This window comes from Armigeres subalbatus, chromosome 2, assembly GCF_024139115.2.
Source record: "Armigeres subalbatus isolate Guangzhou_Male chromosome 2, GZ_Asu_2, whole genome shotgun sequence".
Lineage (NCBI taxonomy): Eukaryota > Metazoa > Arthropoda > Insecta > Diptera > Culicidae > Armigeres > Armigeres subalbatus.
Window position 1 is genome coordinate 59,703,676 of NC_085140.1, and position 24,754 is coordinate 59,728,429.

General features: G+C 42.0%; 3 protein-coding genes across 4 annotated transcripts; 2 read left to right on the forward strand and 1 right to left on the reverse strand.

Moving 5' to 3' along the window:
- Window positions 1–186: 186 nt before the first annotated feature.
- LOC134208720 (uncharacterized) lies at window positions 187–3,496 on the forward strand. Its single transcript, XM_062684556.1, has 4 exons — window positions 187–425; window positions 494–748; window positions 817–1,223; window positions 3,321–3,496. The coding sequence occupies exons 2-4, from the start codon at window positions 642–644 to the stop codon at window positions 3,449–3,451; spliced, it is 645 nt and encodes a 214-aa protein (XP_062540540.1). The 5' UTR covers window positions 187–425; window positions 494–641; the 3' UTR covers window positions 3,452–3,496.
- LOC134208719 (probable nucleoporin Nup54) lies at window positions 3,490–23,926 on the reverse strand. Of its 2 annotated transcripts, none has more exons than XM_062684554.1 (4): window positions 23,729–23,926; window positions 13,990–14,379; window positions 3,788–5,047; window positions 3,490–3,727 (listed from the first exon to the last, which is right to left on the reverse strand). In XM_062684554.1, the coding sequence occupies exons 1-4, from the start codon at window positions 23,790–23,792 to the stop codon at window positions 3,594–3,596; spliced, it is 1,848 nt and encodes a 615-aa protein (XP_062540538.1). In that variant the 5' UTR covers window positions 23,793–23,926; the 3' UTR covers window positions 3,490–3,593. The 2 variants fall into 2 exon arrangements, with proteins under 2 accessions (XP_062540538.1, XP_062540539.1); XM_062684555.1 differs by having other exon boundaries at window positions 13,990–14,376; window positions 23,729–23,925.
- On the forward strand, window positions 15,534–22,373 carry LOC134208721 (uncharacterized). The gene is made up of 4 exons (XM_062684557.1): window positions 15,534–15,895; window positions 21,667–21,852; window positions 21,918–22,059; window positions 22,127–22,373. Exons 2-4 carry the CDS (start codon window positions 21,669–21,671, stop codon window positions 22,269–22,271), a joined length of 471 nt encoding a protein of 156 aa, XP_062540541.1. The 5' UTR covers window positions 15,534–15,895; window positions 21,667–21,668; the 3' UTR covers window positions 22,272–22,373.
- Window positions 23,927–24,754: the final 828 nt, after the last annotated feature.

A 24,754-nucleotide genomic window follows, 5' to 3' on the forward strand; every position in this document is an offset into this window, starting at 1 on the left:
AATTGGATGAGATTCAAAAAAAAATACTCGATAGAAGAAGCATTGTGCACAAAATAAATTCTCTTGATGTCCTCTCTACCACGAATAAGTTGAAAGAAAGCATTTTTTTTTTAAATCTCCGATACCTCATAGCTCTTGGAAACGCACCATGTGTACCGGTTACCATAATTACACGGATGGATCAATAACATTTCTAGTGCTTTCCAAGCAATTCGATTCCAATTCCCACACTCACCTTAGCAATCATTGTTAAATATTACCCCTGTTTGAAGCCACTCAGGTGGAAAATTCAAATTAAATGCCTTTGAGAGTCTGACCAGTTTATTGCACTCGCTGGTCCTAAAACAATACGTACGTAGTCCTTTGAAGAACAAAAGCGCTCTGAGACAATTGAGACTGATCTCGCCTCATTAGAACGGAACAAGGTAGGTGGTTGATTTGGTTTTTCCTTTCTGTATGAACACTCCCAACGGATCTAATTATTGCTTTTTAGTATTACCATCATCATTCTAAGATATAAAGAGAAAGGATAATTTCTCTATTCGAATTCGACAGGCAACGAGGGGAAGAAGTGTAGTGAATAGAATAAATTAAATTTCCGTCAGCCTCGTCTTGGTGTTTCTACAATCTGCAGCAACAGCATGCCAACAGACCGGAAGATGGGCGCTATGAAAAAGATGACCGAAAGACAACCGGCAACCGAGCGGGTGCACCCAAGCATGGAGCCCATTGTACGCGATGGTAAAATGTTTGTACTGCTCCGTATGATATGTGTGACTATTAGCCCACGTCACTGTTATATCCTTTTTTCTACAGACGTGAGCAAATCGAGCTGGAGAGTAAGGTCCGCCGGGAGTATCAGAAAAAGTGGGGCTTCATTACGGAACCACAATCGACCGAGTACTTTGACCTCAAGAAAAACAATCAACGGCTGAAAGAGTTGCACCAGAAAAAGGATCAGAAGGTTAATCTACACGACTACAACGGTCACGGGGAGTCGTACTTTGTGTCGAAGCAGATGTTCAAAACTCTTTTGGACACCTGTCGTTGTGGGAGGAAAAAGGTGTGTAATTTGCACGCCCTCAAGTGTTTGCAAAAACCCAAGAGCACTTACGAGAAGACGGACGATGAGGAGGAAGACGAAGAACGAGAAGCACGCAAAGATGAAACGTCTAACGATAAGAGTACGAATTATATTCCCAAAGTGCCGGTACTGAGTTCAGGTGAGTAGTTTAGATATGCGTGAATCTGCACTGGGGCCAATCAAAAAATGGCTAGTAATTCCTACAAATACGGACATTTTGAAACGGTTATATAGAAACAAAAGATATTTTAATTAGAAGATAAAGATTGTCGCTTCGGTTCCCTTTGTTCTGCTGTCCGAAACATGTTTGGGACCAAACTGTCAAATCGTATGTATTTTTCCTTCATTGCCATTTAGCACTTTATCCTCGCCAGCAAAAGATGTTCCGGAAAGCGACGACAGCGACAATATTTATCTTGTAATTAAAATATCTTTTGTAGAAACCATTGATAGATTTGATGTGTAACATATTTGATGTTGATTATCCTAGGTCCAACGTATAATCATTAACACCCACAACTCGCAGATGGCCTGGGGAGGGATCGTCAAGCACTTGGACATAGTCCCTGCTGCCCGCGTCGATGGAGATGGGACCTGCAAATAAGCGTCGGTTTGGAGAGTAATCCAGCACAGTGAGCAGTGTTTGGTCTCGGGGCGTCGGGGCACCAGCGAACCGGAATCGTCGGACCGACCTTGGCACTCGAACCGCCAACCTGCAGAAGAAAGAAGAAGGAAGTGCTTCGGGTATGCAGGGCACCGCCAGCGTGGACATCATCCACCACCGGAACTGTCGGACCACCTCTGCAACCCAAAGACGAAGTCGGCGCAATGCGCGAAAGCCGGTAGTTGGGGCACGAAAGTTTCATTCACCGGAACTGGTGGACCACCCTCGACGCCACCAGCTAATGCACGAACACGGAATTCCTGGATAAGCTGATACGGTTGATCAAGGCGACGATGGATCGGTTGATGTGCGTAGTTCGAGTTTCAGGGGCATTCTCGAGTCCCTTTGAAACGCGCAGAGAGTTACGGCAAGGTGAATCTCGTGTCTGCTATTCAACATCGCTTTGGAGGGTGTAATACGAAGGCCAGGGATCGACACCAGCGGTACCATTTTCACGAAGTCCGTTCAGATATTTGGTTTCGCCGACGACATAGATATTATGGCACGAAACTTCGAGAAGATGGAGGAAGCCTACATCAGACAGAAAAGTGAAGCTAACCGGTTTGGACTAGTCATCAACACGGCAAAGATGAAGTACATGATAGGAAGAGGTTCAAGAGAAGACAATGTGAGTCACCCACAAGTTTGTATCAGTGGTGACGAGATCGAGGTGGTCGAAGAATTTGTGTACTTGGGCTTACTGGTGACTACCGAACATGATACCAGCAAAGAAATTAGGAGACGCATCGTGGCCGGCAAACCATACATACATGCAAGACGCTCCGTACCAAATTGACTATCTTCAAAAAGCTCGTTAGACCGGATGTCCTCTACGGACACGAGATCTGGACGATGCTCATGGAGAACCAACGCGCACTTGGAGTTTTCGAAAGGAAAGTGCTGCGTACCATCTATGGTGGGGTTTTTATTTATTACCAGACTAAGGCCGGAGTGGCCTGTGCAATACATAAAAGTCTTCTCCATTCGGCTCGGTCCATGGCTGCACTTCGCCAACCACGCAGTCTGCGGAGGGTCCGCAAATTGGCCGTCCACCTGATCGATCCGCCTTGCCCGCTGTACACCTCGTCTTCTTGTTCCCGTCGGATCGTTGTCGAGAACCATTTTCACCGGATTACTGTCCGACATTCTGTCTACGTGCCCGGCCCACCGCAGTCGTCAGATGTTCGCGGTGTGAACGATGGATGGTTCTCCTAACAGATGATGCAACTACCATCGTTCACACCACAAAAATCGGACGGCTGGAAAATTTAAAGAATGTCTCTTAGATGTTCAGAACTATTTTCCTTGGAAATTGTGAGGAATTTACTTTGAAAATTTTCCCAAAACTAGACAATTTTCTTGATGAACCCTAGCAGAACCAAAAACATCGGATGATATTTCAGAGTTATATTCATTTGAATTTTGATAAAAATTCGTCTGTCCCGATCATTTTGTGCAACCCCTGTTGTTGAACACCTATCTGGACCTAGGAAATATTCACCCACCTCACACTGACAGTATTTCAGATAATGTAATATACTTTTTAAAACTAATATTCTACTTCAATTCCAGGCATGTACGGTTGGCCCCAGAACCGCTTCGTGGCCATGGAAAGAACCACATACTATATCTCGCCACGATACACGATGCCCAGCCACCCAATTGTGGATAGCCAACCCTACAATAACATCTTACTGGGATAAATTTCTCATTTTCTACCGATTCAACCAAACACATTAAATTTCATCACAATTAGCAACACAATTTGGAAATATTTTATTCTTGTAGTTTTCGAATAGTTTTCGTGTGACTTACCTCGTAAGAAATAAAAACAGTCTGATTTGCTTAGCCTTGTATCAGCCGAGACATTCCATCCGAAATCACTTTGAGGTCCTTTAGGTCCTTGTTCACTGTTTCTACTAAAAACGCCATCGCCTTCTGTTGCATCGTCAAAAAACTTTTCATCTCTTCCGATGATTCTGAAAAAAAAAGAAATAAATAAAATGATGCGATTCCAGCAACAGCAATGATCGACTCACCTTTGTCCAACGTATAATCATTAACACCCCCGGAATGGGCCCACTGGTTCCGTTGCATCCTCATCTGAGACAACAGTTCACTAAGCTTGCCCTTGAACTGCGTCGGTGTAGATACCAGCGCGTGCATATTCTCTAACTTGCTGCGGATCAACTCCTCCTCCGGCAGCAAAGCGAAGCCCATTTTCCGCGTACTCTCCTGCTTGACGATGATCTTCAATATCCGATGACTCAGTTCGGCGAATTTCCTACGGTGTTCCATGATTTTTGCGGTCGTGTTCGTGTGTCGCTGCTTCAGTTGTTCAATTTCTTTTTCCACTTTGTCTAGATAGGACACGTGAATATCGGTTTCGCCCTCCTGGCACTTGATGCGCCACTTGAGTTCCTGGAAACCGATCATCGGAACCGGAATGAAACGCTTCGGATCGGGATTGTCGATCTTCGCCTGTTGCCACATGCGAGGATCAATTCCTTTCGGGGGATTTTCCAGATACTCTTTCAGTTGATCTTCCTCCGGCAGAACTAAAGCAACCACTGTTTCGACGCCTAGAGTTGTGAGTTGTTGCCTTGGTGCTGGCTGGTTGAGATAAGAGGCCACTTCCGTTGCCATGATCCGTTTAGTTTCGTTTGAGGTGGTGGATTTTTCTTCCACGTAGATAACGATTTGCGATTTGTTGTCTCCGATCATTTTGATGCTTTCAACGGTGATGGCAATGTTTGGTTTGCTGCCGAAAATCTGATTCAAGCTCGTGATGAACTGCTGCTGTTGGCTCTTCATTTGGCTAACGGGTCTGTTGGTGGTTAGTCCAACTAAACCAACTTTGTTCTCCTTACCGGGGAGCTTCGTATAGCCCATGGTTTTGAAGCGGCAGAGATAATTGCTTGGGGTTATATCAACCGGGGCATTATTCTGCGAATAGAATGCCTTTCCCGTTCCCAACATCGACTGTAGGTAGTTCCATTTGGCGATGACCGTGTCACGTTCGTCGCCAAAGATCGACACATTGAAAATAGACTGAGCAAAGGCCTCTTCTTGTGTTAGAGCCGGTGGTTGCTGTTGCTGTTGCTGCTGATGCTGGAAGGTTTGGCCGAATCCGATTCCAGTGGCGGCTTGTTGCTGGGGCTGTTGACCGAACCCGCCGGTTCCAAATGAAGTCCCGAAGCCGCCAAATCCGGTAGTTGTAGAACTAGTTTGGCCGAATAGAGACGGGGCCGAACTAGTAGTGGTTGTACCGAAACCTCCGAATCCGCCAAATGCAGGTGCTGGAATCATCAAGGTGTTTTAGAACACTTTTTGTAAATTGAGGAACTACATTACATTTTATTTTTAAAAGTAATATTATTAATTAGTACTATTTGATTTCTGCTATGCTATCTTCAATAGTCAATTCCTTTCATTTAATAGTGACTGTATGTACATAGCGGCTAAAATGCCTACTTTTGTGAGTAAAACTAAGACAGGCCACTTTGAAATTTGTTGATGGATTTCGAGTAATATATCTACAACCGACAGCACTGAATTCCGATGCATACTAGCACGCTCCCCCCAATTTAGGAGTGCTGTGGGAGAGTGCAATGAAATCATTCAAAATGATGCTAGACAGAATGATAGGAAAAGGAAGACTATTGTACGACCAGACACTTCTGCCACAAATAAAGGCAGTTTTGAATTCTCGTCCATTCACACCAATCAGCAACCATCCCAGTGATTGTAAAGTGTTAACGCCAGGTACATTTGCTAGTCCAACGTCAACAGACAGCGATTCCGGAACCGAGCCTGTTAGAGGCATTGCAGTACTTGTGGAGGGAATGGTCGACCAAATACTTGTCTATGAGGGTTAGGGACAAAAGGTCGAAAAACAAAAGGTGAAATCTCGCTTAACTTTTCAAAAGGTCCTAAGTAACATTTTTTTCATGATTTAATTTGAATACAGCAATCAATAGCTTTCATGTTGTTCTATTGATTGCGCTATTCAAATTAATTCATGAAAAAAATGTTACTTAGGTCCTTTTGAAAAGTTAAGCGAGAAATGCTCGAAAAAGCCTAAAATACGGAAGCGGCTAAAGGTCGAAAGGACAGTATTTCAGAAAGGACAAAATATCAAAAAAGACAAAAGGTCGAAAAGTTTCTTTTTCTCCTTTCTTTCTTCCCTTTTTCCAGCTTCGTTCTCACTTCTTCCTTTTTCCGAATTCCTTCTTCCGTCTACATATTTCCTTTCCTCTTGCATCTTTCTTCTGCCTTCTTTCTTCTTTATTCTTCCATTTCCTCCTCCCTTCTCCATTCTCTTTTCTACCGTGTCCCTTCTTTCTTCGTCCTTATTTCTTCTTTCTCCTTTTTTTACATCTTGTCTTTTCGACATTCTGCCACTTTCGACGTTTTGTATTTTCGATCAATTGTCTACTATAAACCGGAATATCGTGAGAATTGGGACAATGGTGGTTTTTAAAGATAAAAATACCACCAATGAATTGGCTTTACGGTCGTACATATTTTTGAAATTCATGGAGGAACAGACGGAATCATACGGCACGAGTAGTGACAGTTAGAACGAAAGACGGCAGCTTCAAGTGTGCGATCTCGAAGCTATGCATACTGCCAAATAGCAACAACATTCATCCATTATCAGGGGAGAACTAGGACTCCTTCATCAGCGGTGGTCGATTCAATTTATTTTTCCTTTAGTATTTTATACATTTGAGCATTTGTTATTCTTAGCTGAGTTATGGACTATCTTTCAAGCAGCTCAATAATTCTAGAAGCAGAATGTACTAGTATTTTGATTACAAGTGAGGAAATTAAACAAGTTCAGGGAAAAAGTTCGTTCAGCCAGTTTGCTAAATGTGACTGCTGAACAGACTTAGGGTCTGTTCAAATATTACGTAACGCGAAAAACGTTGTTTTTGAGAATCCCCCACTCCCTCGTAATATTCTGTAACAAAACGTAGAACCCCCATCCCTAAGCGTAACACGTAACAAATACAATTTTTTGAAAACATCTTGTTTTTGGTAGAATTTGAAACACGATACAATAAATTGTTATTCATTGTAGATTTTATGCTATTTTGCAGATATTTTTTTTTTATTTTAAATATTTTTTCTCTATGCAATTAGTTTGTTACGCGTAACAATATCTTGAAGGACCCCCACCCCCTATATTTTGTGTAACAAATCGTAACAAAATTCAGACAACCCCCCACCCCTACTGCGTTACGTAATATTTGAACAGACCCTTATTGGCCTATAGTTGGACACGTTCGTAGAATCCTTGTTTTGCTTCGGTATGGCAACTACAACAGCGAGTTTCCAATCGTTCGGAAAATATCCCAGTTTGATGCAAGCGGAGAAAATTTTGGCGAGTAAAATGTGTGCCTTTCGGCACCTTTCGGGGCGGTTTTTGAGCACACAGTTTCGGATGTTATCTTGACCTGGAGGCTTTTTGGATTTAAGCCTCCGTATTATTTGAACAACTTCCTTTGGACCGGTCAGCTGTGTCTGGTTGATAAATGCGATGGACTCGTTCGCCGCGGTAACAGTTACTGGATCATCTGCCATTTGATTGGTATGTGGCTTTGCAAAGCTCGTGGCTAGTAGCTGCGCTTCCTCAGTCGAAGAGGCGATAATATTACCACCTTATCGCAAGGGAGGACTGTACTTGCCAGAGGGTGTTGAACTTGCTGAAGTTGACTTGGTCGCACTTCTCCCGAATCCTACGGTTCAGCGCCGTTACTATATCCTGATAGATGGGGTCTCTTCTCCTGTACCACTGACGTCGACGTTTATTACGCAAAGCGATCAATCTTCGGGTGTTGTCTGAAATCGTTGCAACTTGGTAGACTCGTTGCTGCGATTCGGGAACCGAAACAGCTTCACCTTCTATTATGGTCGTGGTCAGGTGTTCAATAGCAGCGTCAAACTGTTCTTCGTTGTACAGATTTATGGTGGCTGGGTCTAACAGGTTTAAGTTTGAGTTGACCTCGCGTTGGAAACAAAGCCAGTTAGCGTAGTTTCGACATTTTTGTACACTCTGTTCGGTTGGAGCTGAAAGACTAATATTGTCCATTACCGGAAGAGGTCCGATAAACGTTCGTTAAAAGTGACCGGTTTGTTCCAGTAGGTTATTGGAGAATGTCAGATCTTTTATTTATTTATATTCTTTTTTTTTAGCATTACATTGGTGCAGTTATTATCCTAAGCTGAGATATGGACTCCCTTTCAGCAGCTCATTAATTCTACAGGCAGGCTGTGCTGGTATTTTAGTTACAAATGATACAGTTAAACATATTGATGGAAAAAGTTAAAAAAAAACCTTCGTAATTGCAATAAAGGATAGGGATAGTTAAAGGAAAGAGAAAAAAATGAACTATTCTAATATCACAGACTACAGGCTCAGAGCCTCCAGCAAAGGGTTTGCTGAGGAGGTACATCCCATCCAAAACTTTGGAAGTACTCGGTGGAACCATTCGTTGATTTCTTCGATTTTCGCGATCCTGTGGACGTCTTCAGTAGGGTGAAAAGGGTCCAAGTTGAGCATCATCTTTAGAGTTCGATTCTGCTTCACCTGGAGTTTCCTCTTGTGACTCTAAGCGCAGTCATACCAGGCTGAAAATCCATAAGTTATTGCTGGCTTGAACACCGTCTTGTAGATGATCAGTTTCGAGTTGACGTCTAGATGTAAGCGTCTGTTAACCAGCCTGTACAGTAGTCTGGTAAGTTCTGGTCGCATTTACTCAGGGTCTTCTTGATGTGGGTGGCGAACGTGAGTTTGCGATCGAAAGTAAGCCCTAGATATCTCGCGTCGTCCGACTAAGAGATTTGGCGTCCGCATACGAGAATTTCACACTGAGGAAGCTTTTGCGGACTGCGTTTGCGAGTAAAAAAGATTGCCTATGATTTATCCGCATTGCTTTTAATCTTCCACCTATTTTGGTAGTTTTCGATCGCGTTTTGAGCTGATTGGAGTTTGGTGGTTAAAACGATCGGGTCGGAATTCGATGCAATGTATCCCGTGCAGGGAATGTAAAATAACAACATTACCAATGACAACAACATTGTCCTCTCTTGTAAATGTTGGGACAAACTCAACTCGCAATAAGCGTTTGTCCCAAACTGCAACAGAATATGACAATGATCGCCTGCCGGGCATTTTGAGAAGTAGTCGGTTTACGATTATATTTTTGGTTAAATAACTATCAGTTATCATAGTTGGGACTTAAACTTAACCGTCTGTTGACACCATTTAGGTTTCCCTTCTGAATTATACAAGTTACCGCAGTTTGAAAAGTTCACAACAATTACCTATCCATGTTTGTTGTAAATAAAATGGAACGCAACAATGTCTTTATCCTCTGCAGATGAGGACAAAGAGTTATCGCTATTCTCTTTTGTCGCTTGTTTTTTGCATTTTTCAGCGACAATTACATTCCTTGATCCCGTGTCGTCAGCAAAGAGGAAGTACTTCATATCGTCAAGCATCACCAGGTCTGCAGTGAAGATGTTGTACAGCGTGGGACTCAGGAAAGCCCCTTGTGGTTTCCAGCTGTTCGAAAAGTATCCAAGTCTAATGAAAGCGGAGAAGATGTGCGCTTTTCGGGGAAGTTTTTTAGCACACAGTTACGGATGTTATCTTGGCCTGGAGACTTTTTGGATTTAAGCCTTCGTATGATACGAGCAACTTCCTTCGGACGAATAAGCCAAGGGTGAGCATCAGTCAGCTGTGTGGACTCGTTCACCGCGGTAGCAGTTTCAGAATCATCTGCCATTTGATTGGAATGTACCTTTGCGATGCTCGTGGCTAGTAGCTGCGCTTTCTCTGTGGGAGAGGCTATGATGTTGTCACCTTGTCGCAAGGGGGACTGTATTTAGATTTAGAGGTTTTCTGCAGCGCCTTAGTGATCCGCCAGAGGGTGTCGCGGTTGTCGTTCAGTGTGCTAAGGGTTTCTTTGAACTTTTTAAAGTTGGCTTGATCGCACTCCTCGTGAATCCTGCGGTTCTGTGCCGTTACGTTGTCCTGATAGATGGGATCTCTTCTCCTGTACCACTGTCGTCGACGTTTGTTACGCAAAGCGATCAATCTTCTGGTGTCATCTGGAATCGTTGCGACCTGATAGACTCGTTGCTGGAATTCAGGAACCGAAAAACAGCTTCTCCTTCTAGTATGCTCGTCGTCAGGTATTCAATAGCAGCGTCAATCTGTTCTTTGTTGGTCAAATTGGTGGTGGATTGGTCTAACAAGTCAAACTTTGAGTTGATCTCGCGTTGGAAATGAGGCCAATCCGCGTGGGCGTAATTGCAAAATTTCGGTATATTCAGTTCGGTTGGAGCTGAAAGGCTAATGTGGAACAGTACCGGAAGGTGGTCCGATGACAGTTCGTTCAAAGTGACCGGCTTACTCATGTCCAGTAGGTTATAAGAAAGTTCCAGATCCAATGTAGATGGCCGACCACGACCAGCGGGTGGAAAGTGAAAGAGTCCGGGAAATGGATGAAGAAGTTACGACTAGCTGCTTCCTGACATAGTAGTGTATCTGCTTTGTTAGCCTTTGAACAGTTCCAATGACGGTGACGCGCATTCAGATCACCCACTATGAAAAATGGGTCGGCTCTTTTGGTGAGAGTGGAAATATCACGACGATACTATGTCCAGACCGACCGTCGTTTCGCTCCCGGAAAATAGGCGGCTATTATGTGTATATTTCCATCCACAGAGTTGATCGAGATACCCACACTTTCGATGACCTTGGTTGAAACGTTGAGCTCGGAAAATTTGATCCCCCTTCGGACCGCAATTAGAACACCTCCTCCTCTGTCAGCATCATTAGAGGTTCGGTCGAACCGAACGCACGCGAAACTTGGGTGGACAAATGAATGTTTTTGTTGCAACCATGTCGGTCACGATTCCCACATCCACATTGTGACGTTGCAAGAAGTCGAAAAACTCCAGTTTCTTTCCATGAACGGAGCGTCCGTTCCAATTAACTAGCCGCAAGTTGCCTACACTAGACATTGTAGACATACTTGGTCGTAAGCTCGAAGAGAGCTAGAAGTTATTGCTGCTTTGTTTGGCAGTTTGCCAGGCGGTCAAACATTTCTCTCGCCAGAGCGAGAAATTCTGACATTGTGAATAGATTGCTGTTGTTTGTTTGGCCTTGAAGCACATGGGCATATGAGCTTTCCATCGGGGGAGCAGTCATTGAAAATGTCAGATCTAATGTAGATGGCCGATCGCGACCAGCGGGATGGAAAGTGAAAGAATCCGGGAAATGAATAAAGAAGTTACGACTAGCTGCTTCCTGATAGAGTAAAGTGCCTGCCCTGTAAGCCTTCGAACAGTTCCAATGGCAGTGACGTGAATTCAGATCACCTACTATGAAAAATGGTTCAGCTCTTCTGATGAGAGTGGAGATGTCTCGACGATATTGTGTCCAGACCGACCGTCGTCTTGCTCCGGGAAAATAAGCGGCTGTTGTGTGTAGATTCAACGCTTTCGATGAAACGTTGAGCTGGGGAAATTTTATCCCTCTTCGGACCGCAGTTAGAACACCTCCTCCGCACACGAAATTTGGGTGAAAAAATGAATGTTTTTGCTGCAGCCATGTTTCGGTCAAAATCCCTACATCCACATTAAGACGTTTCAAGAAGTCGAAAAATTCTAGTTTCTTTCCAATTAAAAAGCCTACACTAAATATTGTATACATACTTGCATGTAAGTTCGAATAGAGCAAGATGTTGTTGTGCTGGGATTGATCACCGTGCCGTGGAAGAGGCTTTTGTGCCTTTTAAGAGGGAGACAGCGAGGATTGAGCTAACGATCAATACCAGCCAAACGAAGTACATGGTCGCTGGCAATCAACGTGGGTTCATTAGTGGTGGTGGTAGCGAAATGGTGCTGGATGGTGAAACATTTGAAGTGGTAGAAGAATTTGTGTATCTTGGAACATTAGTGACGTGCGATAATGATGCTACCCGCGAGGTGAAAAGGCGTATTGCAGCTGCAAATAGGACTTATTACGGACTTTGTAACCAGCTTAAGTCTCATAGTCTGCAAACGAAAACAAAACTCGCGCTGTATACTACTCTGATTCTTCCGGTGGCTTCATACGGCCATGAAACATGGACGTTGAAGGAGGCTGATCGGAGAGCTTTCGGAGTGTTTGAGCGTAAGGTGCTGCGGACAATACTCGGCGGTAAACAGGAGAACGGTATCTGGCGGCGTCGCATGAATCACGAATTGTACCAGGTGTATAAAGGGCTGGATAATATTAAGCTTATACAACACGGCAGACTACGGTGGGCTGGTCACATTGTTCGTATGCCGGATGAACGACAAGCAAAGATAATGTTTAGTAAAGAACCCGGAAGAGCCCGCAGGCTTCGTGGTAGGCCGCGTACACGATGGCTTTTTGCAGTTGAAGAGGACCTGATGCTCAATGTTCAGGGCGACTGGAAGCGATTGGCCAGTATCTATCAGAACTATTATGTTATTTCCACAACTATGACAACAGAAATGATTCGTAATAAGTTAAGATTATATTTAGGAGGACAACTGTATGTGTATCAATAATGTTGTGTATAATATTTAAGTAGGGTAACGGGCTTACAGTATATAGTCCAATAAACCAAACCAAATCAGAACTATCGATATCCCTTTATCACTCGTTAGACCACTTTTTCGCTATGAATAATTTCGTTGAATATTTTGATAACAAGTTGTTGGTAGTTGGTAAAGTAATTGAAATCTGTTGATTATGTACATAACCAAAATAAAATAACTTTCTATCTAAATCTATCTTTCTAAATTTTCTATCCGACCGCCGATAAATAAAGCCCACGTTCGCCACCAGATTAGATGCGGAATAAAGTAAAGGAAATAAATATTTTGAGACTAGTTTCTCCAGTGTCCGCAACGATTCGTTTCCCGCGTACAGGCTGCTACTTTGGGAAGATCCATAAAGTACGTCACGCAAAAATTGGCAATTTTCAACCTCTTTGCCCCCTTCGTCACCCTTTTTGTATTAAACCTCTAAAAAATTTGTATGAGTCGTCACGCTGCTCGGAACCCCCCCTCCCCCTAGGAGCGTGACGTACTTTGTGGATGGCCCCTTTGAATCTTTTATCTTCTATTCTATCTGTTTCAATTCTTTAAACCTCGTGCAAAAAATATATTCGTTGAACTGAACATCCCACGAAAATCCTATTTTTTAATTGAGCTACATAATATGAAAAGTTTAAGACATAATAATTAATTTCCACACCGGGTGGCTTAATACCCGGCATATAGGCAATTAACTTTGAATGTGCTGAACTCGAGTGGCGATCTCTCTTCGCTTGTGTGGTCGGGTTGGGATCTGACGACCAAACTGGCACAACCTCAAACAACCCTACTTCATTGAGCGCCGTTGCTGATGAAGCAAGTGTGTAGGAGCCGGACAATACTAAATACTCATCCTACTTGGTTGACATGTGTACAAAAATACATTTGAGAGAGTTAGTTCTGAAAATGTATTGCGAGAGATCGGCTGGTACCTGGTGCTGGGAATTTGGTTTCATCAGTACCCGCTAAGCTGCGGAGGACGACGGAGGTCCTTCGTAGCTTAGTAGGGAAAGCACCTGTCATGCGAACTGGGGTCGTGGGATCAAACCCCACCGAAGGGGCGGTTACCCTCCAATACCTTTTCCGAACTAAATCTATCACATGTTGTACATATGCAATATGCATAATCAAGTTTCAGACATAGTAATGAAAAAAAAATCAATCTGACGATGATCTAAAACATACATGTCCAATAATGTTTTGAAATTTACCAATATCAAAATTCGAAAAGAACAAAATTAGGAGAAATCGCCAGATATTGAACGGTTATAATTCTTACTAATTGTTGAACACCCATAAGAAATGCACGTGCCTACAATAGGCGAAAAAATTAGACGTACATTTGATGAATTGTCCTTTGATGTTTTCAGTAGAATAGCTCAATGTATGTTTCAAGTGCTAAATATCTATTCGACCCTCTTCCTAGATACGTTATAGACCTACTTACATCGAGAATATAAAAGTGCATTCTGAATATCATTACCTAAAGAAAATATGGTTACGCTCCGAAAGACATATAAATGCATATGTACGATGACTGCCACCAACAAATATGTCAATATCTGTACTTAATAATAATGTAATCCTATTTGTAATAACACAAACTTATTCTCACCACTTGTTGTCGCCGTTGCCGTTCCGAATCCACCGAACGCGGGTGCAGCCGCCACCGATGTGGCTGCCGTCGTTCCAAATCCCCCAAACGGTGCCGGTGCGGCTGCAGCGGTGGACGTAGTTGTTCCTCCGAAGCCGAACGCCGGCGTTGCCGTTGCGGCCGTATTAGTCCCAAAGCCGAATGTCGATGTGCTGGCCGCGGGTGCACCGGCAGGCTGTGCACCGAATCCGCCGAAGCCGCCCGTGTTGGTGGCGGTATTGGCAGCGACGGGTTGAGCAGCAGCCCCACCGAACAACGACGGAGCTGCCGCATTGGATGGGGCGGTGGCAGCTCCGAATGCAGGCGTTGAAGATTGAGCGCCGAAGGAAAAACTGCCGAAGCCACCAGCTGCTGGAACAGAAGAAAAGAACGAAATTAGCTGCTGTGGTACATACCGCCTGCACTTACGGCAGGTTGAATCGAAAAACTCGCACACGCCTATCTAATGACAACGCACGTGTTGGCTGTGATTGCATTTCTGTTTGTGAAAAGCGCTGAATAATCCTTTCTGTTCAGTAACACGAAGTGTTTCTGTTTGTCGATATGGTTGTCACATGGCTAACTCAAAGGAACCGCCAGCTTATACACAACAAGCAAGAGTACGCATGTTCATTGGAAAACTATGCCAGAACGTAATTCAATTATAATCTATGTTTGGGGGTTGGAAGAAAGGGGTGTCAGTTGCACATTCTTGAGACATTCTGCAAAAAAAAATGAATGGAATTTATTTATAGACAACTATGTCTCTCAAGAACGTTAAGTAATAATCGTGACTTCAATTATCCCCTTCTTAAGAGGCGTGAATAATTTCCGCGACGCATCGATAATATTAATTATATCTTCAAAGCCCAGTCTCATATTTACGGTGTCTTTGTCCGAAGGGGCTTATTTTCAAAAAATCAGTAACTCCAAAACACCCACTACACAAAAGTAGAGGTTTTCCTTCTCACGTAGGTGCATTTTTAAAATGTTCTATCGGGGGTCACTTTTCCATAAAACATTTTAGTTTACCCACGATATGAAAGAGGAGAGCATATACACATTTACTGGGTGATTGTCTAAGAGAAACTGATTTTTGAAAAATGATATTTCCCCATAGAGATACCGTGATATTCGATCGTGTAATAATTAGTACCAATCCTCTGATCGGCAGTTCTCCTCATTGCTTCATTGGGTGGTCTATTGAACAGCAATGCTAACTGGAGATCACGAGTTATACTATTTGTATGAAGGAATGGATATTTTTCATTTTTATATGTTTTTTACATACATAAATACATCAATATTTTAACCTACTGTTTGTTTGCTACAAAGTAAGTTTCAGAACTAGCCGAGTACAACAGCACGACCCAACAACTACAGTTCACAGACATATTGCGAATAGACAGACATAGACAACCTATTCTAATTGAATTAAAATCAGCGTATCAAAACGAAATCAGAAACCAAAACACTCCATTTCTTTGTCCTTCGCGTGGGTGCCTCTAGCCATGCTGGGAATTAAATTAAATGCAACCAGTCGGTGACAGTGTTGGCAAGGGGAAGCTTCGCGGGCTACGGAATCGGACCGAGCAAGTGTCACTTGACTCCGCTCGTTCTACGCTAGACAAAAAGTAACTGGACCGGTGCTCCATATGTATTACTGGCACACGTAACGACGCAATAGCCCAATTCTGGAATCGGAAGTTGTCTGTGCAATCGTGCGGTTAAACGGATTAACGCAATTCGGGGAAATTGTGGAAGGCGCGAGTTTTCGGTTCACGGAGTGAATTCAGCGTACATGTCGGCATTATCAACCTTCAGTGCTCAGTTATCGGTGATGGAATTTAGCGATCTCCTCGGTTTAATTACGGACGACGTTTGATTGGTAATTGATGTCTATTTATTATCTGAATTGAGATGTGGAATAGTATTAACGCTGAGATGTGGAATAATATTAACTCACTTTAAGCGTTGACTTTGTAAAAAATGTGCCGGTTTATGATGTTCCTAACTGCGATTGGTAGAAACACGTTCAGCACCACGAGGATTGTGAATTAAGATTTGCTCCTCAGACAACCAGATGATAACGGTAGTGATGTAAAAACATCAAAAGCCAATTCCAGCGATTAAAGAGGGAAATAAAATTTTATTAACAAATGGCGAAAAAACTCAAAAACTTGCTCAGCAGTTCGAGAGTGCCCATAATTTTAGTCTAGGTCTCACGAGTCCAATTGAGGATCAGGTTACACGGAGCTTCGAAGACATTCTCAACCAAGAGAATGTTTTTGACCCTTCGTTGGGAACTAATTTGGATGAAGTGAGATCTATTACTAGAAAATTTAAAAAAGTGGTGATGGTATTTTCTACATACTTATCAAAAAACTTCCTGAGAGCTCTTTATCCTTTTTGGTTAATTTATTTAACAAATGTTTTCAATTGGCATGCTTTACAGATGAATGGAAAAACGCCAAAGTTGTTCCAATTTTGAAGCCGGACAAAAATCCAGCTGAGGCTTCTAGTTATCGCCCAATCAGTTTGCTTTCTTCAATAAGCAAACTGTTTGAAAAGATTATTTTAAATAGAATGATGGTTCATATTAATGACAATTCTATTTTTGCTGATGAGCAATTTGGTTTTCGCCATGGGCATTCAACCACCCATTAGTTATTAAGAGCTACGAATTTAATTCGGCTCAACAAATCTGAAGGATATTCGACTGGAGTTGCTCTTCTTGATATAGAGAAAGCATTTGACAGTGTTTCGCATGAAGGTTTGATTGTAAAATTAAGGAATTTTAATTTTCTTCTGTACATTATTAAACTGATCCAAAATTATTTATCAGATCGCTCACTGCAGGTAAACTATCAGAATTCTAAATCTGATAGATTACCTGTAAGAGCTGGTGTTCCCTAAGGCAGCATACTGGGGCCCATATTGTATAACATTTTTACTTCTGACTTACCTGATTTACCACCAGGGTGTCAAAAATCTTTGTTTGCAGATGACACGGGCCTTTCCGCCAAAGGGCGAAGCCTTCGTGTCATTTGTAGTAGATTGCAAAAAAGGTTGGATATTTTCTCCACTTACTTGCAAAAATGGAAAATTTCCCCGAATGCTTCCAAAACTTCCAAAGCTTATTATTTTCCCTCATAAGCCGAGAGCTTCTTATTTGAAACCTTCTAGCAGACATATTGTCACTATGAATGGGGTTCCAATTAATTGGTCTAGCGAAGCCAAATAGCTGGAGCTGGACCAAAAACTAACTTTTAAAAATCACATTGAAGGCATTCAGGCCAAATATAACAAATATATTAAGTGTCTATATCCACTTATAAACAGAAAATCGAAACTTTGTCTTAAGACCAAACATTTGATTTACAAACAAATTTTTAGACCAGCCATGTTGTATGCTGTGCAAATATGGACTAGTTGCTGCAATACCACAAAGAAGGCACTCCAGAGGATTCAAAATAAAATTTTGAAAATGATTCTGAAGTTGCCTCCATGGTATAGTACCAATGAACTTCATAGAATTTCTAATATTGAGACATTGCAACGAATGTCAAACAAAATAATTTCCAATTTTAGACAAAAATCGTTGCAATCTTCTGTTGCCACGATTAGCTCCTTGTATCCTTAGGCTCTGTCTCATTTGGAGAATTAAACTTAAAAGTGACAGTTCGAAAATTAGCAAATAACCCAGTCATAAGAATGGCTGGTGCTACCCAGCAATTCCAATAAGACATCGATGCAAAATGATTCGATATCTGTCAAAAGTAATCTTGCTCTGCGAGCAGGGTTATTTGATAATTATTGAAATGTCACTTTTAAGTTTAATTTCAGTTTAATTCTCCAAATGAGACAGACCTTAGTATAAATTAGGTTAAGTTTAGTTTAAGTTGAAAACATTGTAATTCCTACATGGTTTATTCAACCAGAGGAAAAATCCTAACTGCCAGAGGCAATTGAAATGTATTAATGATAACTAAAAATGTAACATAGCGAATAAGGATGATAGTTTTAAGAAAACACGGAACACCTAGTCTAAGAGATGAAGGTATGTATTGAATAATTAGCTAATAAAAGTGGTCAAAAAAAGTAAGGGAATCGTGTTCTCAAGTTTTTCAAGTCGGGCGATTGAATTTTTCATCGAGGGGGTCCAAAGAAAATATTAAGTTGAAGTGTTCTCAAGTGTCAACGGTGAATAATAAGTGTTCAACAGCAAATTAATAATTGCGCAATCAATTGTAAGTCAACAGTTTCAATTCGAATGAGATGGGTATTTTTTTCAGATTCGAAGACATTTTAGAATTCGTTTGACACCATTTATTCATACTCCCTCGATGTCCTCGATACAAACGAAAAACGAGTTGAAAATCAGATGTAGGGGAACTGTACCGGTTTTGGCCATGTTCCTAATTTGGCCAATTTTGCAAATAACTCCAAAAATATAGCAATTTGCAAGGGTTTTATTAGTTCCAACAAGAGTTCCTCATGCTTCAACGCTGCTGTCAACTGATCGATTATTTTGGAAAAATATTTATTTTTCAGGGTTGGCCAAATTAGGCACTAAGTTGGCCAAAACCGGTGCACTTCCCCTATGCATAACCATGAATGGACTAAACATTTTAATTATTTTCTGCCATGAAGCTTATGAAACATGGAACGGATAAATTGGCACAACTTGCCAATGAGGCACGCCGCATGGAGCTTGAGATCCTGGACAAATTGTGCTATACTCTGGTTTACGAGGTGAACACGCTCTCCGGCATCGCGGAGTTGGCTTCCTACTAGGGCCCAGGCACACTCTGCGCTTATGAAGTGGGAACCTATAAGTGAAAGGATAATCGTTGCCAGATTTAGAACACGAGTCCGAAACCTTACTATAATCTTATGTTATGCGCCAACCGATGCTGCCAAGCTGCAAGACAAAGAGAACTTCTACAGTCAACTCAATACCGTCGTAGTTAGAATTCCGAAGGGTGATATCAAGATCTGTTTGGGCGACTTCACTGCGAAGATTGGATCCGACAACTCGAACCATGAGCACATTATGGGACGCCATGAACGAAAATGGAAACGGAACCTTCTTGATGTACGGAATAAACGTAGTGCCGATATCGCGTCTGAACCAAGATTTTTTTATGTACAGGTTATCCGACTTCGTCAGTAGATGGAAATAACCAGCGCGGGGGGGAATAATACATTTTCAGTGCAAAACGTAAACAAACGAGCATAAATTCCATACAAAAATCCAAGATGGCTGAGTTGGGGATATTGGCAAGTCAGAACACCCCCCAATAAATGTATCCTGGTCTGAACATCACCTCCTCAACGGCGACATACGCCTGTGCATTGCGCGGATTCTTCGGCAGGAGGAGAGAGTTGGACGACGGTTCAACACACGCCGACTGGAAGATACCACGATGGAACGATCCTTCGTTGAAGAACTTGAGACGCGTGCTGCAGATATTCTGGAAGGTGGCAGCGTGGAAGACCAATGGACCGCCATCAAAAATGCCTTCATCGTCACCAGCGAGAATAATCTGGGCGAACTGCGCACCCAGAGAAAACAATGGATCACCGATGAAACCTGGAAGAAGATAGAGGAGCGGAGAGAAGCCAAAGCCGCGATAGAGCGATTATAAACCAGATGAGCCAAAGTCTTAGCCCATCAACGATACTCGGCTCTGTAGAAGGAGGTAAAACGATCATGTCGACGGGACAAGCGAGCGTGGGCGGATTCTCTGGCCGACGAAGGACAAAGAGCCGCAGCAACCGGGGACATTCGCCTCCTCTACGATATCTCACGACGCTTAAGCGGGGCGAAGATGAAGCAACGATGCCTGTTGCATTGCTGAAACGCTGGTTCGAGCGCCCACTACGTCAGCATGATTTACCTAGTATCCGACGTATAACATGCGTCAATACCGTAGCTCCATCACTGCTAGAGATTCAAACGGCCATCCAAAGCATGAAATCAAATAAAGCCCCAGGGTCGATCGCATATCAGCCGAGATGCTAATTACTGACCCCATGACATCCGCTCAACTATTGCATCGTTTATTTCGTAATATCTGGGACGCCGTAACTTTCCCGGTCGACTGGATCCAAGTTATCTTAGTGAAGGTGCCCAAAAAAGGTAACCTAACTGTATGCGATATTTGGCGAGGGATTATGTTGCTGTGTACCGTTCTCAAAGTTCTATGCAAAGTTATCCTAGCTCAGATCCAGAAGATTCCGTGCCGGAAGATTCTGTGTGGACCATATTGTCACGCTCCGAATCATTCTGAAGCAGGTCAACGAATTCCAAGAATCCCTTTACTTGGTATTCATTGACTCCGAAAAAGCTTTCGACCATCTCAATCACGAGAATATGTGGGGCGCCCTGAGACGCCTCATCGGCCTCATCGCAGCACAGTACGAGGCCTTCTCGTGTAGAGTGCTGCATAATGGGGTCTTGTCCGACCCTATCCGTCAACAAAACCAAATCGTTGGATGTAAACATGGTGACCCCTTCCAGTTTCACAGTATCCGGGCAATCAGTGGATAATGTTGAAAGCTTCCAATATCTTGGAAGCCAAATGGCGTCAGATGGCGGAACCAAGATCAACATAGGCGTACGGATCAACAAAACAAGGGCTGCCTTTGCGAGTTTAAGAAATATCTGCAAAAACAGACAGATAAGTGAACGCCCCCAATTACGAATTTTCAACTCTAACGTGAAATCTGTGCTGTTATACGATAGCGAAACATGGTTTGTATCAGTGGAGAACACTCAACGGTATATAATTCGGGCCTGGTGGCCTCACAACTGGATCTCAAACAACGAGCTCCATCGTCGTTGTCACCAGAGGCCGATAGCAACAAAAATTCGGGATCGTAAGTGGGGCTGGGTCGGCCACACTCTACGTAGGGGCGGAAACGAAATCTGTAAACAAGCATTAGATTGGAACCCAGCGTGACATCGCAGCAGGGCAGACCCAGAGGTTCATGGCGGCGAAGCCTAAATAAAGAAATATCTAACCTGGCAACAGGTTAAAGCGATAGCTGGACATCGCTTAAGACGGATATCTTTCAAGTCGGCCCTTCGCACCACCGGAGGTGTAAAGGACCCATAAGGGCTCGGATGGAAAAAATCAAAGCGGTTTGATTTTGGTTTGAGCTGTCGAGGGCCGAGTCGAGTCAAGGTTCGCCGAACATGTTTGAGCGTTTGTAGTGAAGTCGCACAAACCCTCATGTATTTTTTGATGGTTGGTGTTTTAGTTGGCGCTTCGGTCGTTCGCCTGTGATATTGTTGATCGAATAAATTGAGTGTTCGCGCCGCTGTGTGTACGGTGCATAAGACGTGGTGGGGTTTGGCAGTGGGCTCTGTTAAACCTCTACAAAAACCTACATGAGTCTGCAAGCAGGCCCTATCAAAGCGACCGTGTGCCGCTCAAAGCGCAATGCCGGGCATAGAAAAGATTACAATTAGGTAATAACTGGAGAAATTCTAATAGAACACTAAATTGAAAAGCAGACCAAATTCCAGTTGGAATGTAGAGCCATAGAAGAAGAAATTAACAAATTACTATTTAGACATTTAGAATTATTTTTTGTTAATCAATAGCAATAATTTCAACAACTTATACTTATTTTCTTCTTCTGCCATAGCCATGTACATCAAATCGGGTCACCGATTCCTCAGTGACAAAGGCCAGATAGTGTTCCCTGGTCCACCTACGCGTTCGGCTTTCTCGTTTTCGTACACAAGCCCGCCGACCACTACCACTACGGCTAGCACGACGACGGTTGCCCTGGCAGACTCTCCGGAAGTTTACGATGATACAAACTACATCGGTACGGTTCAATCAATATTCTGAGCATAAGTTTATATAACTAATTTGCTTTTTTTTCTTTTACAGACATGTGGCGAAGTAAATCAACATCCGGCTCGGATATGCTGTCCGACAAAATTCAGATGTTCTACATCTACATAACGGTCACCATAACGTCCGTGTTTGTAATCATCCTATTGGGGATTTTTGGTTACATGTGCTATAAAAGGTAAAATTTTAATAAAACATCACCACAATTAAATCAACTAAAGATTTATAACATACGAATATTACAGGAAAGGATTCCAGAGCATCGAGAACCAACAGGACATCGAAACGAGCAGAAGGCGAAGCAGCCGAAGATCTCAACGTAGACAATCGAGACATTATTCCAAAGAACGTGAAGCCGCGGAAAATCCTGATCAGACACTTTTACGCTGATTATAGTTTATTTTTTCTATTATCACGAAAGTTTGTTATTATAAGTACTACATTTGTTTGAATATACAGCATTAATATATAAGCATTGATTTTTCCAATAACCTCAGTAGCTTCTTGCTCATCAAAAGTACCTAGTCCTACTAATTCTATGGTGCGGTTCTTCTTCTTCTTCTTCTTCTTATTGACATTACATCCCCACACTGAGACAGAGCCGCCTCGCAGCTTAGTGTTCATTAAGCACTTCCACAGTTATTAATTGCGAGGTTTCTAGGCCAGGCCATGTTTGCCTTCGTACATCATAAAGATGATATTTTTATGCCCAGGGAAGTCGAGACAATTTCCAAACCGAAAATTGCCTAGACTGGCACCGGGAATCGAACCCAGCCACTCTCAGCATGGTCTTGCTTTGTAGCCGCGCGTCTTACCACACGGCTAAGGAGGGCCCCTATGGTGCGGTTCTACCTTTCAGTAATTGCCTATTATTTTGGCCTACTTTTCCGCCACTCTCGTACAAAGCGAACCGCAATAATTTCATAAAAACATATTTTGATAGAAAACGCATAATCGTAGTTTTTATATAGCATAAATTATGCTCAGTCTAGCAAACTGAGTTATACTAAAAATAGTATTCATACGTGGATCAACGGTTTCCAGTTAACCTTGAGAGCAAAGCCGTAGGATTGCTAATCCAATGATTGCGAATTCGATTCTCGGTCCGGCCTAGGATGTTTTCGGATGGGAAACATTCTCAGCACCGTGATAAATACAATATCAGTACAACACACATCTAATCATTTCAGTTTGATCATTGATTGCTAACATTATAGATAACATTATTCAAAGTTAGCAATATTCGTTTTAGTTCAGAAGAAATTACATTTTTTCATCATTCAAATGCTTCTGTGGAACCTACTACTGCAATAGTGCTATACCACGCTGAACTAATGTGAATGTTGGCGCAATGAGCGTATTTTTTTCCTGCAACTAGAGATAAAACGCGACCACTTAAAAAAAATAATAATCCATTTGATTTATTGATTGACTTTCTTACAATACCTCCAATTAGCAGCTTTATAAATTACTTGTACTTACAATTAGCGAACTCGTAATTGACGGTCATGATCCTCAACGTATTAAAAAGTAGTATATTGCAAGCAACGTTGTAATTCATAAATAATGTATATAAATACTACTTTTAGTTCAGAGAAAACAAAAAATAAATAAAAGAAATTTTAACTCTGAGTCGTGAGGTAAAAACTAAATTCAAAATTCCTGACGCTTCAACTGAATATTAAAAAATATTCATGGTTAATAACAATTTTATAAGCCCAAATTAATAAGATAGATTAACAGGGATCCTATTCTTATCCTAAATAATTCTGGATTCTATCATTAAAAACCTTCATAACCATCCACATAACCTTCATATATAACAACGGTGGTCAGGGCGTACTTACGTTTAGCCGGAGTACTGGTAGAACCCAATCCGGTTGCGCTGGTATTGCCGAAATTGAAGGACATTCTTGAAGACTTTAGTTTACTGTTTCAGACAGAATTTGGATCACTTCTTTTAGTGCAATTTAAACTGCTGCAAACACCAAAAAGCGCTTTCCCGCATCCAAATTTTTAACCCAAACAGGCAAATCTGTCAAGCAACAATCAACGAAGGAAAATATAAACAAACATTCAGGTACCCGAGTAAAAATTTTATTCGCAGAATGGATAAGCTCTGGAAACACTATTCCGTGTATAGTAGAAAATCGAAAATTTGTTTTCAATAAAATGAAATATCTGCAGTAATCAGACGTCGCAACTTATTTCTGATTAGTGCGCATGATAGTATTTACATCCATGCGTGCATGATGCGCACTACTAATGAAATATCGCGACTCGCGACTCGCGTCGCAGCGCGAGTGCTCAATCGCGCGGTCCGGTTTGGTGGCGGCCCGACAATATTACATCGAAAACCCAACTTAGGGTAAAATGCCCAATAGTAGACCCCCTAGTAGTGAAATTTTGCTCTTCCTGTCATAAGGAGTAGAAATTTTCAACATATTGGGTCGTATGAATAAAAAGTAGCAAAACTCAGTGCTTGTAGTATCTACTCAAAAATAAAGTCCACAGAGAAAACTACATGTTTGATACACTGTCGAAAAAAACCTCTCGAAGTTCATTAACTTACCTTATGAAATTTAGCCACAAGTAAATGGATTGAAATCCATAAGGTTACCTTATGGAACTGGATGAACCTAAAATGAATTATGTCTATAATGAAGCATATGTTTATCTTAAAGTCACCTTAAAATTTTTAATGAATAACCTTATGAAATTTCATAAGTCTGTATTATGAAATATGTACGTTTACCAAAAGAATATTTTCGATTTCAATTATAAACAAAACATTTTAATAAGAAAACATAAGAATCAAACAGTATTTTTAAACTACTTATTTCTTTATTTTAAAATCTTGAAGTTAATTTATT

Excerpts from the sequence above, each read along its gene's own strand:
- LOC134208720 (XM_062684556.1), top strand. The coding sequence starts at position 642 with ATGCCAACAGACCGGAAGATGGGCGCTATGAAAAAGATGACCGAAAGA. Across the intron at positions 749-816 it reads ATTGTACGCGATGGTAAAAT|ACGTGAGCAAATCGAGCTGG; the intron begins GTTTGTACTGCT and ends TTTTTTCTACAG. Across the intron at positions 1,224-3,320 it reads AGTGCCGGTACTGAGTTCAG|GCATGTACGGTTGGCCCCAG; the intron begins GTGAGTAGTTTA and ends CTTCAATTCCAG.
- LOC134208721 (XM_062684557.1), top strand. The coding sequence starts at position 21,669 with ATGTACATCAAATCGGGTCACCGATTCCTCAGTGACAAAGGCCAGATA. Across the intron at positions 21,853-21,917 it reads CGATGATACAAACTACATCG|ACATGTGGCGAAGTAAATCA; the intron begins GTACGGTTCAAT and ends TTTCTTTTACAG. Across the intron at positions 22,060-22,126 it reads GGTTACATGTGCTATAAAAG|GAAAGGATTCCAGAGCATCG; the intron begins GTAAAATTTTAA and ends CGAATATTACAG.
- LOC134208719 (XM_062684554.1), bottom strand. The coding sequence starts at position 23,792 with ATGTCCTTCAATTTCGGCAATACCAGCGCAACCGGATTGGGTTCTACC. Across the intron at positions 5,048-13,989 it reads GGCAACGGCGACAACAAGTG|CACCTGCATTTGGCGGATTC; the intron begins GTGAGAATAAGT and ends TGATGATTCCAG. Across the intron at positions 3,728-3,787 it reads TGATTATACGTTGGACAAAG|AATCATCGGAAGAGATGAAA; the intron begins GTGAGTCGATCA and ends TTTTTTTTTCAG.